At 41.0% G+C, this 16,881-nt stretch overlaps 1 protein-coding gene across 2 annotated transcripts in view; it reads left to right on the forward strand.

The window, feature by feature from the left end:
• Positions 1-16,881, forward strand: part of NRF1 (nuclear respiratory factor 1) — an 87,483-nt gene that overhangs the window by 48,606 nt on the left and 21,996 nt on the right. For both annotated transcript variants that reach the window (XM_052638573.1, XM_052638574.1), the window contains 3 exons: positions 1,325-1,426; positions 6,738-6,895; positions 13,827-13,951. In XM_052638573.1, coding sequence (XP_052494533.1) covers positions 1,325-1,426; positions 6,738-6,895; positions 13,827-13,951 — 385 coding nt within the window. The remainder of the gene's footprint in view (positions 1-1,324; positions 1,427-6,737; positions 6,896-13,826; positions 13,952-16,881) is intronic.

A 16,881-nucleotide genomic window follows, 5' to 3' on the forward strand; every position in this document is an offset into this window, starting at 1 on the left:
ATGAACCACAGCTCTCCAGCCCTCCCTGTCTATTACCAACTCCCGGAGTTCACTGAAACCCACGTCCATTGAGTCGGTGATGCCATCCAACCATCTCATCCTCTGTCGTCCCCTTCTCCTCCTGCCCTCAATCTTTCCCAGCGTCAGGGTCTTTTCAAATGAGTCAGCTTTTCACATCAGATGACCAAAGTTGGAGTTTCAGCTTCAACATCAGTCCTTCCAATGAATATTCAGGACTGATTTCCTTTAGGATGGACTGGTTGGATCTCCTTGCAGTCCAAGGGACTCTTCAAGAGTCTTCTCCAACACCATCAGCATCAATTCTTTGGCACTCAGCTTTCTTTATAGTCCAACTCTCACATCCATACATGACCACAGGAAAAACCATAGCCTTGACTAGACGGATCTTTGTTGACAAAGTAATGTCTCTGCTTTTCAATAGGCTGTCTAGGTTGGTCATAACTTTCCTTCCAAGGAGTAAGTATCTTTTAATTTCATGGCTGCAATCACCATCTGCAGTGATTTTGGAGCCCCAAAAAATAAAGTCTGACACTGTTTCCCCATCTATTTGCCATGAAGTGATGGGACCAGATGCCATGATCTTCGTTTTCTGAATGTTGAGCTTTAAGCCAACTTTTTCACTCTCCTCTTTTACCTTCATCAAGAGGCTCTTTAGTTCTTCTTCACTTTCTGCCATGAGGGTGGTATCATCTGCATATCTGAGGTTATTGATATTTCTCCCGGCAGTCCTGATCCCAGCCTGTGCTTCCTCCAGCCCAGCGTTTCTCATGAAGTATTCTGCATAATAAGTTAAATAAGCAGGGTGACAACATATAGCCTTGACGTACCCCTTTTCCTATTTGGAACCAGTCTGTTGTTCCATGTCCAGTTCTAAGTGTTGCTTCCTGATCTGCATACAGGTTTCTCAAGAGGTGGGTCAGGTGGTCTGGTATTCCCATCTCTTTCAGAATTTTCCACAGTTTATTGTGATCCACACAGTCAAAGGCTTTGGCATAGTCAATAAAGCAGAAATAGACAGGGAATCTCTAAAATTCAGATTGGGGTGAGAAGAGAAAGTTGGTTAGCTGACATAAGGCACCAGTGATGAAATATGATGGCTTCTAATATTGACTTATTTGGTTGAAGTAAAACTCTGAAGCTCATGTAGTGTCTGATGTATTATTTTAGTCATTGATTTCATATTTCATTGCATATTAATCATTACCTCTGCTGAATTTGGGATTGAATGAGTCTTCACTTCTAAGCAAAGGAGAGGTTGAAGAAACCATTCATCGACACTTACTACTTCAATGTTTTTGTTTAGGTTGGTACAGGGGCAACAGTAGCCACATTGGCTGATGCTTCAGAATTGCCGACCACAGTCACTGTTGCCCAAGTGAATTATTCGGCGGTTGCTGATGGAGAGGTAAGAAAGAGGATTCGGTCTGTTTTCACTTGATGCTTGAATGTATAGGTGGAAAGAAGGGAGGGGCCAGAATATGAAGAGACTGTAAGTAGCCTAGACATCTATAGCATTGTCTTATGTAAACCTTCTAAAAATATCATTCCATGCCAGTTTTGCAAATAGCATACTCTGTGTATAACAATTGAAATTAATGGATCTTTATGATTCAGACATAACTGTCAGGAACTTAAAATTTTACATTTGCAACATAGCATTTTATATCCATTAAATATTTTTATGCTGTGAATCCCAAAGAATTTAATCTTTAGACTTTATTTTAAAAAGTTAGATTATTAAAACAAGCTGACTAAAACATTCTTTGAACGGATATATATATGTATATATATTTGTAAATCAGTAGACATGATTTATTGCATTATAAATGATCCTTTGAAAATACTTCACAAGAAAATCCTTCCTTGGGAATTCCCAGGCAGTCCAGTGGTTAGGACTCGGCACCTTCATGGCATGGCCCAGGTTCAGTCCCTGGTTGAAGAAGTAATATCCCACAAGCTGTGTGACACAGTCAAGAAAACCCTCAAAGAAGCAAAACAAAAAAAGCAAGAAAATTCTTCCACATGAAAACTGAGCTAATTATGGGATATAAACTTAAAGGTAGTTAACCTTTATTGAGCACTCAGTAAACTAAGCACATCTCAGCTCTAGGAAGTATAGGTTCTGTTATCATCTTCACTTTTTACATAATAAAAGGGAAAAGGTTAGGTGATTTGTCCAAAGGTACAGAGTAACCTAAGTGTACAAGCTGGGTAACACATTTAGAAAAATGTTGTCTAAGCTCTGAGCCATCAGTGAAGTTCAGGAAAGGGTTTGTTAAGTGATTATAGGCTTTTCCCCTAAAGGTTGTACTCCTGAAGTTTGAAAACTAGCCAACAGATGTCAAGAGCCGTATCAGAAATGAAACTAAAAATATTATCTCCCCTTTGCTCAAAACCATAGACTGTTTCCACTGAGAACAATACAAAATCACTATCATTTGTGCATCTCAGGAAAGGTAGAGAACTGCTGCATTTCCTGGCTAGTGAGGTGAAGAGAATTACAGCAGGCTTCCGCCTCTACCATGCTGCAGTTCAGGTGTTAGATGTATGGAGCTGAATTACACAGGAACCCTGCTCTCAGAGAGGGGTCTGTGTGAATGAACTGTGGTCCCTGCTGTAAGAGATGCTGCAAAGTGGTACCTTCAGAATAGAATGTTTCTGGTATCCAAGACTGGGAGGATTTGGGGCAGGAGCTGGCCTTTGGTTTCCTGGTATAGAAAGGTAAGTCAACAGGAGATTGACTCACCAAAGTATGTACTCATCATGAAAGAGAATGGACTAGCTGAGGGGGAAAGTTGTCAGTCCCCAAACACGACGACTAAAGGACAGACACTCCCTGAAGTGTGAAGGAGGTAGCGAAGACACAGGTTGGTAGGTTTGTGGGATTGGTTACTTTTTGAAGTTATTTATCATATCTCCCTACTGAACGTTCCCTGGGTACTATTTAAAGAAAGTAACTTTGAGTTTCCTAAACACTTTTGAATTTTTTGAAACCTGTTTTACAAAATAACTTCACATAATCAACGTTTTCAAAAGTTCATGGAAAATATGAAGGGAAAAAACATCTTAGTCACGTATCTATGGCTTTTCTAGCAGACTAACATCATTTTAAGTCATTTATATGGAAGTGTGTGAATGACATACACAAATAACCTGTTGGTAAATATCCAAATTCAGTCAGATTTTAAAAATTCTAACCCTTCCCATATTTCCAATAAAACAAAAAGGATATGAAGAAAAGAAACATACATTGTCTCAGAAAGTGGCAAAATGTTTTAGATGTTATGGTTTGCTTCTGTTTGCCTTCTGATTTCTCTTAGATGTTGACATGATTGTTAAGCTTAGTTTTGAGCCGTGAGCACTATGATTAGTCAGACTATCGCACAGGCTTGGAAAGGTAAGACCACATCAAGCCAACAAAGCATTGCATCAGATGACTCAGGAGAAACATCCTACTGCCTGTATTTAGCATAGTTTCTTCCCAGGAACAGAAAGTTCTTTACAGAAATAAACAGTACTTATACTTTTAGAAGTTGTAAGGTCATTTTGTTATCCTAGCCTTGCCAGTGAGAGCTCTTACATTAAGTCATACTGCATTCAACATCCAATTAGTTGCATCACTGTGATATCTGATAATAGTGGTACACAGGATTCCGTTAAAGAAGCAGCAGCAGAACTGAACTATGGACACGTGAGAGATAATGAACTTTAGACTGAATCATCAACACGTGTTAACAGTTTTGAAGTAGCATAGCTTATTTTAGGTGGGCTTTTTATGAATATCAATTTATTTGAAATATGGGCACACTGAAGAACAAGCAGAGAAATATGCATAATGGAACATGTTCTTCATCTGGCTGTTAAGTAAATGCTTTCTGAGTTCTGTGCCAGGCACTATATATACTAAAAGTAGAGGAAAATAAAGACCTTCCTTGCTCTTAAAGAGCCCACAGGTAGCTGGTGGAGAAAAACACATCAGAGAAAATGGCAATGAGATAAGGATCTAGTAGAAGCCAGCCCAGGGTGTGGTGGGACACAAGAGAAGAGGTCCTGAGCCTTGGGCTGGCTGTAGGGAGTCGTCTTCAAGCGGAGCTGTCCCAGCTCTTGTCTTACCTGATCTCAGATTGGAGGGGTGAATAGGAAGCAACGGCAAGAAGGACGGGAGTTGTGTTCCTATCAAAGGGAGCAGCGCACGCAGCACATCACAGTGTGAAAGTGGGGAAGAGCCACAGGTGGTTCATGATGGCCAGAGCGACAAGGTCGCCACAGTCTGAAAGGCCTCACTGTGGTGGCTCTGTCTCAGAAAAGCACAGAAGCTGACCATATGTCCTCTGAATATCTTTCCCTTGTAGAGTGTGTGGCCCTTTCTCTGGGACATGGTGACGCCCAGGCATAGATAACCATAGAGTGGTTCCCAAAAGATGGCGAGGGAGTGCAGCAAGAGCCCAAGCAAGCACAACCAAAGCACTGCGACTCAGAATAGGAAATTCCAGAGAAACGCTAGCACCTAAGCTGACTGATGTATTGCCTGTCGATGCTCTGAGTAGAAGTCTCTTCATCTACTTCTTCTTCCCACTTCTTCTCCACCCTTCACCACAATCCATGAATCATCTGTGCCATAAATTCAGCTTCCTTAACGTATACTGTATATGGCAACATTCTAATACCATTTCCACTACAAATAATAGCTGTAACTAAATGCATGTGTATGAAGTTGCTGCTGTGAATTGAGCCTGAGTACTTGGGAGAGCTGCACAGGGCCACACTCTGTAGCAGGGTGGGCAGAAGTATAGTGGGGCAGATCTGGAAAGAGGAAATGCTACAGGGCTGGCCAGCTTCAGCTGATTTTCAGAATAGAATCATTGGCCATCTAGAAATTGGGAATGTAATTCGTCATCTCAAATGATGTTGTTTTCTGTGATGCTCATTGGAGTAATAAGATCAAAGCGCTAATACCTTGAGAAGCAGGAGTTGTGTGAATTCCTGAGTGGGCACCTTTGCAGCTTTAAGGGGGGAAGTAGGATGTCTCTGGCTCTTAGAGCTCTGAAGGCTTGCAGCCACAACCCACTGCTCGTGAGAACTCGGGGCACACACTAAGGTAGCTCAGAGGGGTGTCCCAGTCTCTGGGGGGCCTTTGACAGACATTTAGAGAAGCACTGTGATAATCAAAGTATAGCAATAGAACCAAAGAGGGAGGCAGTTAAGTGAGCTAGCACTGGGCCCCAGTGGGAGCTCCAGTAAGAACAGCTAGCATCCTAAGACCTGAATCTGTAGAAATACTATACCTGAGCTGCTTGACTTATCACCTGCCATGTTTTAGAACTGAAATGGCTTTCATTGCCCCAGCTGCTTTTTGGGTTTTGGTGGTGATGGATGGGAGAGATACTCAACAGTATTTATTGAACAAAATGGACTGAAGTAGCTAGATTCAGGTATCCAGAACTGGGGTGGGGAGGGGAGGCGGAGGGGAATGGAATCTCTTAATGCAAAGCATTATACTGAAATCAGTCATTGTCAGCCAGGTACACGCCTGTGCCCGTCAGAAAGGACATTTGGTGCTGTCTGAAGATATTTTTGATTCTCATGACTGGGGAGGATGCTGTTAAACATCCTACAATGCACAGGACAGAACTCAAAGAGTTGTTTAACCTAAAATGTCAATAGTGCCAAGGCTGAGAAACCCTGTGCTAGATCTAAAAAAGCTGAATTTTTATCTACTCCGAATAACCAGATAGTATGGTTTTTTGTTTTGTTGTTTGTTTCGTCATAATTCCTCGCCAGTAAAAGAAAAGCAGTTTTTGCTACATTAAAAAAATTATTTATTAAATTTGGCAGTTTCCATCAAAAATAAAAATACAAAGTAGTTTGGATATATAATTCTACCTCTAGGAATTTACTGAATAAGTAGACTCACATAAACTATACAAAGTAGTATATATCATCCAGTCCTGTTTGTAATAGCAAAGCACTGGAAGCTAGTTTAAATGCCCATTGAAAAATGGCTGGTTAAATAAATCATGTGTATCTATGTAATGCTATGCAGCCATTATTATGAATCATGAACGAATGAAGCAGTTTGATACATTCCAAGTTAGAATCATTTCACAGCTGTATTGTTTGTGAAAAAAGCAGGGTACAAGAATATATGTAGCATATGCTGCAGTTTTTCTTGAGAGTGTGTGTGTGTGTCTAAATTATCAAGAGAATATCCCTGCAGAGAGATGCGGAAGAAATGGAGAAACAGGTGATAGTAGTAGCCTTTGGGCAAAGAGTCTAGAACACTGGCACTCTATCCCCTTTGGTACAGGTTGAATTTTTTTTTTAGAAGTATACTTATGGTTTATTCAAAAACTCAGATATTTTGAAAATTATTTAAAAGGACACAGTGGAAAATCTTGCTTTCTGTTTTCTATCTAACCTATTCCCACATCCTCCACACACACTGAGGAAAATATTTTCATTGGTTTCTTTTGTGTCCTTCCAGAATTTCTTTGTGCAAATGTAAGCAAATTCAAATATATATTCTAATACCCCCTTTCTAACCCAAAAAATACCATGCTAAAAACCCTGTCCTATACATTGTAAGTCATGTTAATTTATAGTATGTATGTATTTGGCTGAGTACATGGCAGTTTTTTAGAAATATGACTTTTGAAATCATAATCACCATCCTCTTGTGACTGATTTTTTAACTAGCTTGTCCTTTTCTGCCTCAGGTGGAACAAAACTGGGCCACGTTACAGGGGGGTGAGATGACCATCCAGACAACGCAAGCATCAGAGGCCACCCAGGCGGTAGCATCACTGGCAGAGGCCGCAGTGGCAGCTTCTCAGGAGATGCAACAGGGAGCTACGGTCACCATGGCACTCAACAGGTGGAGGCAGGGGTGGGCAGTAAAAGAGGAGGGCGACTCTGTCCCTGTATACAGATGTAAAGAGAAACGTCGTACCTCACTTTGTCACAACTGGCATTTGGAACTTAATACTCTTAACCCATAAGATATTGTAAAGTTGTCTTGTAATCAGCCCTCACCCACCCTATTCCCATTCCACTCCACCCCCAGCAACCAGTTCAGCCTTTCTGACTTCCTGCTGAAACCTGCTGGTCAGGGATATGGGTCCCTTTTGCTGTATCCTGTTCTGTGATCATTAACAGACCAAAAGCAACAGCAAGGTGTACCTTGTGTTTTTAAAGGGACCAAAGGATGTAATAATAAAAAAAAAAATCAAGAAGCTTTGGGATTGATTTTCCTTTTACCCTACAAAGAAACTGCTTTTTGTTATGGATATTAATCCATGTTTTAGCTGATCGGGAGCTAACTTTACTGACTTTTCAAGGAATTTGTTCTTTGCTTATCAGTGCCTTTGAAATAAAATAAGTTTTGGATTATTGGGGAAAAACGGAACCTTTTTTCTTCAGATATACTTAGGAAGGACACTGTAGGATGGAATCCTCTAGTAAGAGGTAGTTCCCAAAAAAGACATTGTGTTGTTTTCCATGTGGTTCCTTCTATTGATTGTTGACAGAAAAAAGTCATCCCCATTTTATTCTTCTTCTTGTTCATTGCTGACACAATTTTATTTTCAATTGACCCAGATACTTTAAATAATGGTTAAGAGGGTGTGCTTTGAGGCCAGATTATCTGGGTTTGAATCCCAGCTCTGTCCCTTACTAGCTGTTTGACTTGGGCAGTTTACTTGAGCTCAATGCCCAGGCTTTCCTCTGTGTAAAACGGGGGTAAAGACAGTACCCACTGTGAAAATTGAAGTGAGAGTCGGAAAAGCCAGTGCGTGTGAGAGCCTCAGATTAGTGCCCAGCATATGGTAAGGTTGCTGTTAATGTCGGGTGCAGCAGCTATTAGTCTCAAATAGTTGGTGAATTCTTGTGACATGCCAGCACTCTACTAGGTAAGGTTGCTGTTATTGTCGGGTGCAGCAGCTATTAGTCTCAAATAGTTGGTGAATTCTTGTGACATGCCAGCACTCTACTAGGTAAGATTGTATGTAACGAGTGCTCTAAGATATATTGTCTGCCATTAAAGAACTAATTGATTGGGAGATTGATTTCAGTAAACCACTTAGCAAACATATTAGTCAGTGTAATTCACTGTCCAGTTGTATAGTGTGGACTATGAATATAGGGGGAATTCAAAAGGGGATCACCTCTTTCAAAATATAAACATCAGATAAAGTTTAGATTGGCTGTGATGGACAGTAGAAAGCCTTGATAGGCTTAGGTACAGGTTTCCATGAAGCTGTATAGTACGGGAGCTGAGAGCATTTCTGAGGTCATATTGGTTCAGGTTTGAATCCTACCTCTGCCATTTAGTCGCCATACTGTCTTGAGAAATTTCACCCCTGAGCATAGGTCTCATCAAATAAGGATAATTTTCATCATGTAGAATCGTAAAGACTCATTGAAATGATGGATATAAAACTCTCATCAAACTGGCTGGCCTGTAGTTGGCATTTCAGGATTTATATTTATTATCATTTAACTTAGATTTTAAGATTCATCTATTCAGAATTGCTTATAGTAAGAAGAGATTAGAAATGGAAGTCCATTTGAGAAGAGGTAGTCCACTTGTGACTTGTCAAAGGCTTGGAAACTACTAGTAAGAGTGGAGATAAAGTGACTGGATTTTGAAGGAAGTATGGCCAGGACTTGGTGATTGAACTGAAACATACACACGCTTATCCTTCCAGAGTTACCAGTGAGTCCCTGAGTGACTTGAAACTTAGCCCATTGAACCGTATCATTTTTCACTGACATGAAAGTCTTGCTTGGTCTCCTGCGCTGTGACTCAAGCCCACTCGTGCCTTTGAGAGAAGACACATAGAGATAAACTTCCTGAAAACCATGACCAGAGTGAGACACTCCATCCTTTTGGTTTGGTAACCCCTCACTGAAGCATGGGGCCTCAACAGGCCACCACTGAAGGCCAGAAAAACTGCATGTCATTGAGCCAGCACCCTGGACGGTCCAGTGAAGTGTGAGTGTCCTGAGAACCCTGTACCTGCTGGAAAACATGAGGCACATTTCTGGCTCCCTTTAGTGTGAGGACCAGGGATTTTTTCCAAACGCAAGGAGGGTAATGGTTTCCCCTGGGGGCTTGTTAACAAACTCAGAGGCAGCTGAGGCGGCTACAGTGTTTACTCCAAAGGAAGGAGAATATGGTTCACCATGGCGTGAAGGAGGAGTAAAGAGATGTTGAAATCTGTTTGCAATCATGGCCCCAATGAGTGTTGGGGGATGGTGTGTTGCAGCCTCTGCTGGAGGTGAAGAAACCAAGCCTGGCAGTGATGACTAGATATTGCAGGCTGTTAGGGGAACATCAGGGTCTCCTAATTCCAGGAGCTGTTATCACTGTCTAATGTCAGGAGGGTTGGGCTTGAAACAGAAGCCCTTGGTGTTTGCTTCTCTGTGGGATGAGACCCATTCCCAGCCTCTCCACAGAATTTGTTGCTGGAAGTCATCTTGGTGAAAAATACACTGTGAATCTGGTCTTTGTTCCTGTGGTAACAACGATTTCATAGAGCTGCTCTCTTCCAGCCATTTCTTTCGGGTGCAGGTGGAACAGGGCTGGTTCTCTTAACAATCACCTGCACCTTTGCTGCACTGTAAGCAGCAGGTGTGGGCACAGACTAAAGAGAGAGAGGCTGGCCACGTGGAATGGCAGGTGGGGCACAAGACAGAAGGGCTCCCTCAGCTGCTAATGGGAAAGGCGGTCAGGACAGGTGCAGAGCAGGCCTTCTTTTTTCCAGCCATGCTGTAAGCAGTTTTGTATAGCAAGCTAGACTGAGGGCCCTGGGGTCACAACCTGTCGCCCACCCTGGCTTTACAATAACTTGAAAGGGGTATGGAGAAATCATCATTGAATACCCTGGAAACTTGTTAATTTTAATTAGTTTCAAAATACAGAATCAATCAGTACTTCTAGGAAGGAGATAGAGAGTCAAAATGAACAAATGAAAAGCAGAGCATCACAGCTCAAAAAAAAAAAAAACCACTGTTCACCCTGAACAGGCCAACGTGAAAGGAAGTGAAATCACCGTTTGCTTGTCGCAGTACAGTGATTCAGGTTTAAGTCATCCTAGACTTACATTCTAGGTCCTGCAGAGTCAGTACAGTCTTTGTGCATAGAGATGCATGATAAATATGGGTAGACTGAATCGATGTTTACCCTCCTATAAATGTGTGCTGTGTGGTTGACAGGGAGATGGTTTTTACTGCGTCTCTACTGTGTATGGTGCTGTGACTCAGTGCTGTGGGGAGAGAAATGCCCCAGAAAGTTAGAATTGCTGTTCTTTTCAGTGAAGAGGCTTGGCTTTAAAAAAGGAAGTGAATCCTATTTTTAAAGAACAATTTGCTCTTTGCGTTCTTTTTAAAGGAAAACATTGGCTTAGAGATGTTATTAAAACAAAGCATGGCTTTAATATATGGATTTGTGTTTATTTGTCCACTAACGTGGCATGGACAACCTAGTTCAGAAATCCTATCTGGAAATGGAGGGCAGAGAATGTGCAGCTGCCTCTTTTTCCTATAGATGAAAGTTAGACACTTGCAGATAAAAAGTTGATGGAAAAAAGGAAGATGGGGGAGATGGAAATTTCTCATTGTAATTCTGGTTTGGAAATGACTTGTTAAAAAATTGTGAAGTGGTGGCTTAGTGACATTTTGATCCTGATTCACCTTTTAAGTAAAGGTAATCTTTTTCTAGCAGCATATCATTTGATCATTTCCCATGAAGTCTAGTGTAAGTGGTTAGAGTAGATTTGGAAATAATTGTCTGCTGACCACTGGCGGCACCATTGTCTTCATGCTCCAGGTGAAAGATTCATCCGTCACTGCTTTGCCCCTGACTCCTGACGGGGCATGCAGTAAGTAACCTCACCAACATGTAGACCTGTCATCCCCATCAGACCGCTCATCCCTGGCTCCCCAGCTTGCCTTAGTCATTACTGGTTCACAGCTTTTCTCCTCACATAACATACTTTAGAAAGGTATCAAAGAAAATGACTTCAAATATTTAGATTTTCAGACATCATAAAATGGATGTGACTGGATACAGGGCCTCTTCCAGGTCAGGGCTTGGGTAGCTGTTCTCCCCCTTGGAGCCTGTGAAACCCCATACTGGAAGCGTGCACCCAAGAGTGGCAGGACAGCACCTTTGATGGTCATAGAAATAAGATTATTGTAGATTGTGATTAAAAAAAAAACTGTGGGGAACGAGCAGTTGCTGAGGTGACCTGTAAACACAGCTCCTATTTCCATATAAACAATTCTCAAAAACCAGCTTTCTTCTTCAGAGTACCACACAGTTGAAGCCTTTTCCAAAGACTACTTTCTGGCTTTCCATGAAGTCTCAGGTCAGAATGTTAAATATTTTTATCATTAATAAGTGATAGCTGAACACTGTTGAATTGTCTGGTAGTATTATCTGACACGAGTTTCTTAGAAAAATATGCAAAGTTATGAGTCTTAGGCACTAAATAATCATTTGTTTTACCATCTCTAATAAATAGTTATGATGCACCCTAAAATTAAAATCTACCTTGTAAAATGTAAAGAGTAGCCTTAGTAGTAATTCCAGGTCAAGGGTCCACTTTGCCTCTGAATTCATGTTACAGGTACTGTGGAATGACTGGCTATTGATATCAGATCTGAAATACATTTTAGCATAGGGATTGATCTTGACTTTTAAAGGGGCTGTATGGAAGCTCTGATTCTGTCCAACATTTTTGCTCAACCTCAATTCCATCCCCAGATTTTTTTATAAAGAAAGTAAAAATTTGAAATGTATAATATCTTGGACTAAGTCAGACAAAGAAGGCTGGAAATTAAAAACATCCACAGCTGAGCAACTAGGAAAGTGGGGGGAATCAGCAATTTTGCTCTTATTATTGTGAACAAATGTCAAAGAATATTTACATGAGGAAATACAAAGTTAGAAAAGCAGGCGATAAAACTGTAATACAGTATGATCTTGACTATCTGGTTAAAGTGTTTAAGATTATTAGGAAAGTAACTTGATGTTTTAAAATTTTCTTTTATACTTAATGAAATTTTTACAAGTTTCTACATGCATTTTGTTATCAGAGAAAAATAACTTTTTAAACACACATAATTTGAAAAGCAAAGCAAGTTAGCAAGAGGGGAGAGTTTTCTATTCAATGAAACTTTTTTGTCCATTGGACTTCTAGAACTTCTTCCTAAAATCCTTATAGTGTTAAAGAAGCCTTCCCCGGAAGAATGGTTATGTCAGTTGCTTTACTTGTTTGTTGAGTTTCTTAGGTGGACGTGGCACTGTTAGGTTTGGTACATGTTGCTTTGCCTGCAGTCATGACATGTTTGCATGTCGGCAGTCCACAGCCCTTTGCCCTCAAGATGACTGCCATAGTTACAGCAAAGTCTGCACCTATAGAGTGAAGCTGAATCCACTAGCTTAGGCAGTGTGTGACCCAGAACTTCGTCCACCTCTGATAAGTGACGTCACCTTCTCTCCTCCAGGCCCACTTTTGATATTCCCTCAGTACCTTTGCAAAGCGGTACCTGATACTTTCCCAGGAGAGGTGCTGAATTTATCTAGTATTTCATTGCTTGCTCTCCCTCAGCACCTGATATTTTAACATCTCTGAAGTTTGGATGGTAAACTAAAATCTTATGATTACAATTATCAGGAACTTTTTTTTTGGCCACACCACGTGGCTTGGGGATCTTAGTTCTCTGACCAGGGGAACCACCAGGGAATTCACAGGAACTTTTCTTTCTTATTGGCACATAAAACAGTAATAATACATTTTATAGTTTGTATCATCACAGAATCAGTAAAAATGAATATTTATGTATACAGTAAAGAAAAGAAAAATGGGATACAAACTGTTAGAATAGTGTGTAAAGAGATGGCTAATATCTTTCTGTTCTACAAAGTGCTTGCTTTGTAGTGAAGGAAGATTTATTTATTAAGTTTTGAGTCGAGTTTGGGCTTATAATGATAATTTAAACTTTTAAGTGTTAATTTAGTGTTGCCTACATATACATGAGGCAAAAGGAAGGGGTGAACTTTGCAAGATACCAGTCAACCATTACTCTGTATTTGGAATCATGGATGTAAATCAAGTTGTTATTATTTAATATATTTTTATGTATATTTTAATTTTTTTGTTTTATATTGGAGTATAATTGATTTGTAATGTATTAATTTCAGGTGTACAGCAAAATGATTTAGTTATACATATACCTATTCTTTTTTAGATTCTTTTCTCATATATGTTATTATAGAGTAGTGAACAGTTGTTATTTAATATTAATTGAATAAAAAACCCAGGTTTCTGACTCCTCATATTATCATCCATGCTTGGCCATAAAAGGGCAGTTTCAGATGGTCCTCCTTGTATAAGAGAAAAGAGAAAAAGAAAACCTTGTGATCGACAACCAAAATGGCTTTTGCATTGTGACTTTGTATCAGAGCTCCCACTATGACTTGCAAGCACTCAGTTGATGCTGATAACAAAGAGACTGGGAAGGAGTGCCTTCTGTCCTCAAACACCCATTTCCTAGGTTTAAAGAAAGGCCTCACTCTAGCTGTATAAGTATGAAAGACTTGGCATTTCTCTAGCTATTTACTATTATCATTTAAAAATTGCTCTGGTTCTCTCAGTAACACTGGAATCCCTTGTTTGTTGGGAGGCTCTCAAACATGGATCAGGGAACCATCCTAGGAAGGGTTGAAAGTTGGTTTGTCTTGCTGCAGCACTGTTCCTTCCTTCGCCTCACACATCCCCCTCCTGTTCCTGTACCCACAGCGAAGCTGCCGCCCATGCTGTCGCCACCCTGGCCGAGGCCACCTTGCAAGGGGGGGGACAGATCGTCCTGTCTGGGGAAACCGCAGCAGCTGTCGGAGCACTTACTGGAGTCCAAGATGCTAATGGTAAGACAGCATGAATATTTTATCGAACTTCTTCCCTGTTTCCACTGAAACCTTCATGACATGACTGACAACAAGCCCTTCAGAATGAAGTTGAACTTTGAGTTTATATTGGTAGGCAGTTGATACCTAGAAAAATTCTAGGAGCCTCTGATTTCTTTGCCTAGTAGGAGACTTTGGGTTTCCTGTAGGGGAGGAAGGAGTCAAAATAGTGGCTTCCTAACTGAATGGCTTATTTGAGAAGTAACTGTTTGCTGTGACAGGACTTGCTGAGAAGGATTTAAAATTTTTCTGTGAGGTGCATTTTATCCTTTTTCTCCCATGGTGTAGAGGAGTGTCCTTTAGTGGAGCAGAGACTCGCCTGTGGGTGAGTGCATTGTGGTAACAAAGAATGTTCTGACCATCTTGAGAAAGGTAGCACCATCTGATATCAAGGTCAGCCAGCAGGCTGTGATAAAGGCGCTTTTCTGGTTGATGCTATGGGTTCTGCTTCCTGTTCAGTGCGGCCTCACCAAAGACCTCTGGATTGAGCCAATAACATGCCACTACTCTGCCCTTCTTTCCCAGCTCTTTGATTTTCTGGATGTTGGTGCTATCCTGAATAAACAAAAGAGATAAAGTTCATAGAAATACGTTGACAGGGATTTCCAGCTCCAGGGCAGCTCTCTGAGTCCATTTCAGCAGGCTCTGGGAGTCAGTTATCAAAACTGGGCTGCCTGGGAAAGTGCCTCAGAAGTCTGGTCAACAGGAGGACCAGCCCTGCTCTGTGCGACTCTGTGCAACTGTTTATTGAGCTTTTAAAATGTACATATAATGTTTAAGTAGGACAAATTAACTACTGTATGGTTTTGGAGACCTGTGGTTTAAAGTCCTAGAAAGAGGATAGATAATAACATACTTTTATTTAGGCAGACATTTCCTTAGTGGCATGAGTGGCATCTTACAGCCATGTATATTCAGGATGAAATGAACTATAGTTGGGATTAAGGAAATCCTCCCTCTTTAGCTAGAATCCTACTCTTATTTTTTTATCTTTTTCTGTCCCACATCTGAGTCCTCATCTACCTTAAATGGAGAAGGATGGGATATCTGATTATGTCACATTCTGAATTGCAGTTGCTGTTACTCACTATACGTGCATGCATGCTAAGTCATGTCCAGCTCTTTGTGACGCTATGGACTATATCCCACCAGGCTCCTCTGTCCATGGAATTCTGCAGGCAAGAATACTGGAGTGGGTTGCCATTTCCTCTAGGGGATCTTCCTAACCCAGGGATCAAACCCACATCTCTTACATCTCCTGCATTGGCAGGCGGGCTCTTTACCACTAGTGCCGCCTGGGAACTACCCCTGTTCACTATGAAACTGCTAAAAATACTTCCCAGTGTGGATTTGATGGAAGACTTTGTTATCCCTTCAAATGGTCTTGACCTGTCTGAGCAAACAGAGACTGCTTTGTAGTTCTGCCGCCTCCCTAGGCTCACCTTTTCAGATAGAGAGTTAATAGGTAAGTGTAAGACCTCTCTGGGTCTCCCGCCAAGTAGATAGGTCTACTCAGCCATCAAACCGACCATCGAGTTGTGCCACGTCCTACTAAGATTAGGCCGTCTATGCCTCAGCAGTTCAGAAGATGAATCAAATATTGGGTATGACCCAAGTAATTCTGATGCACCTTCTTCTGTCTTCTGACATTTTTACCCAGTGTGCTGTAGGATTTACTCTGGGACTTGCAACCAAATTATTCTCATTTAACCAACTAATTTGTCTGTCTGGACTTTCAAGAGTTCTTTTCTCATCATTATTCCAGATTGTGTCATGTTGGCATTGTTTGTCACTTCTGTGATGTCAAGCTTATGGTATCTGGCAGTAGACCAAATGCATTATCAAGAATTGTTTGTTAGCAGGAAGAACCAGATAGCAGAACAAGTAGCTGTTTGATAACAGACACAACTGGGGAGAAAAAAAAATACATCCCAGATTCCAGAGTATGACTTAAATAAAAATCCTACTAGCAGATGATGCTTAAAAGAACAGTGTGGATATTGGCCTGTTCAGGCCCGAAGCAAGAATTTCAGCACTTCTAGGATGGAACTACCAGGGATGGAGGACCACTGTGTATGAAGCTTGCTAGAGCACAGTACCCAGCGCGAGACGGTCTGGGCAGTCAGTGGCATCAAGGCAGACCTGACAAAGACCTTGTACCTGAAGCCTTCTCCTTTTTCCTGGACCCTGTCCCACCCCGACACTAAAGGGACCACTCAAGCACTAACATCACTCTATTTCATTTGTGTTCTCTCATTTTAAATAGTTATAAATGAGCCCTTTGTCTTTCATGATGGTGTTTCATGATTTGGTTCAATTAAAAGGTTTTCACAGGTCCCTTTCTCTTCAAAATGTATAAGGCTGGGAAAGGGCTCTGGCTGAGTTCTTTCCTTACCTTTTTCTTTTCTTTTTAACACAGTTATCCCTTGCTTTACCCCCACAGCACACCTTAAGAGGTTGTACAATTTTAAATTGCCCATTGGTTTCCTTTCTCTTCTACCATCCTCTGTACCCTAGAACCCCCTTTGCTAATAATGGACTTCAGGACCACTTCAGATCTTTTATCTTCCTCCCTGTTTCAACAACAACAACAACAAAATGACAAAAATCTAGATGGGGAAAAAAGCAAAACAAATAACTAAAGTTCATGGTTAATCAATAAAGGTAATGGGAATCATCTGCTTCAGCTATTGTCCGTCAAGCTTCTTATCAGAGTTGCTTAGAAAGGATCAGTGTTTTCTAAAATAGTTGGCACTTTTCTAATAATATCACAGGAAAAAAGGGGAGCCGTAGCATTTTCTTGGAGGGGGATGGTTGTTTTGATCCTGATTATAAAGCTCATCTATGATCCCCCTACACAGAATGTTTCTTGAGGGTTTGTTTTTGTTTTT

This window comes from Budorcas taxicolor, chromosome 4 (assembly GCF_023091745.1).
Source record: "Budorcas taxicolor isolate Tak-1 chromosome 4, Takin1.1, whole genome shotgun sequence".
Lineage (NCBI taxonomy): Eukaryota > Metazoa > Chordata > Mammalia > Artiodactyla > Bovidae > Budorcas > Budorcas taxicolor.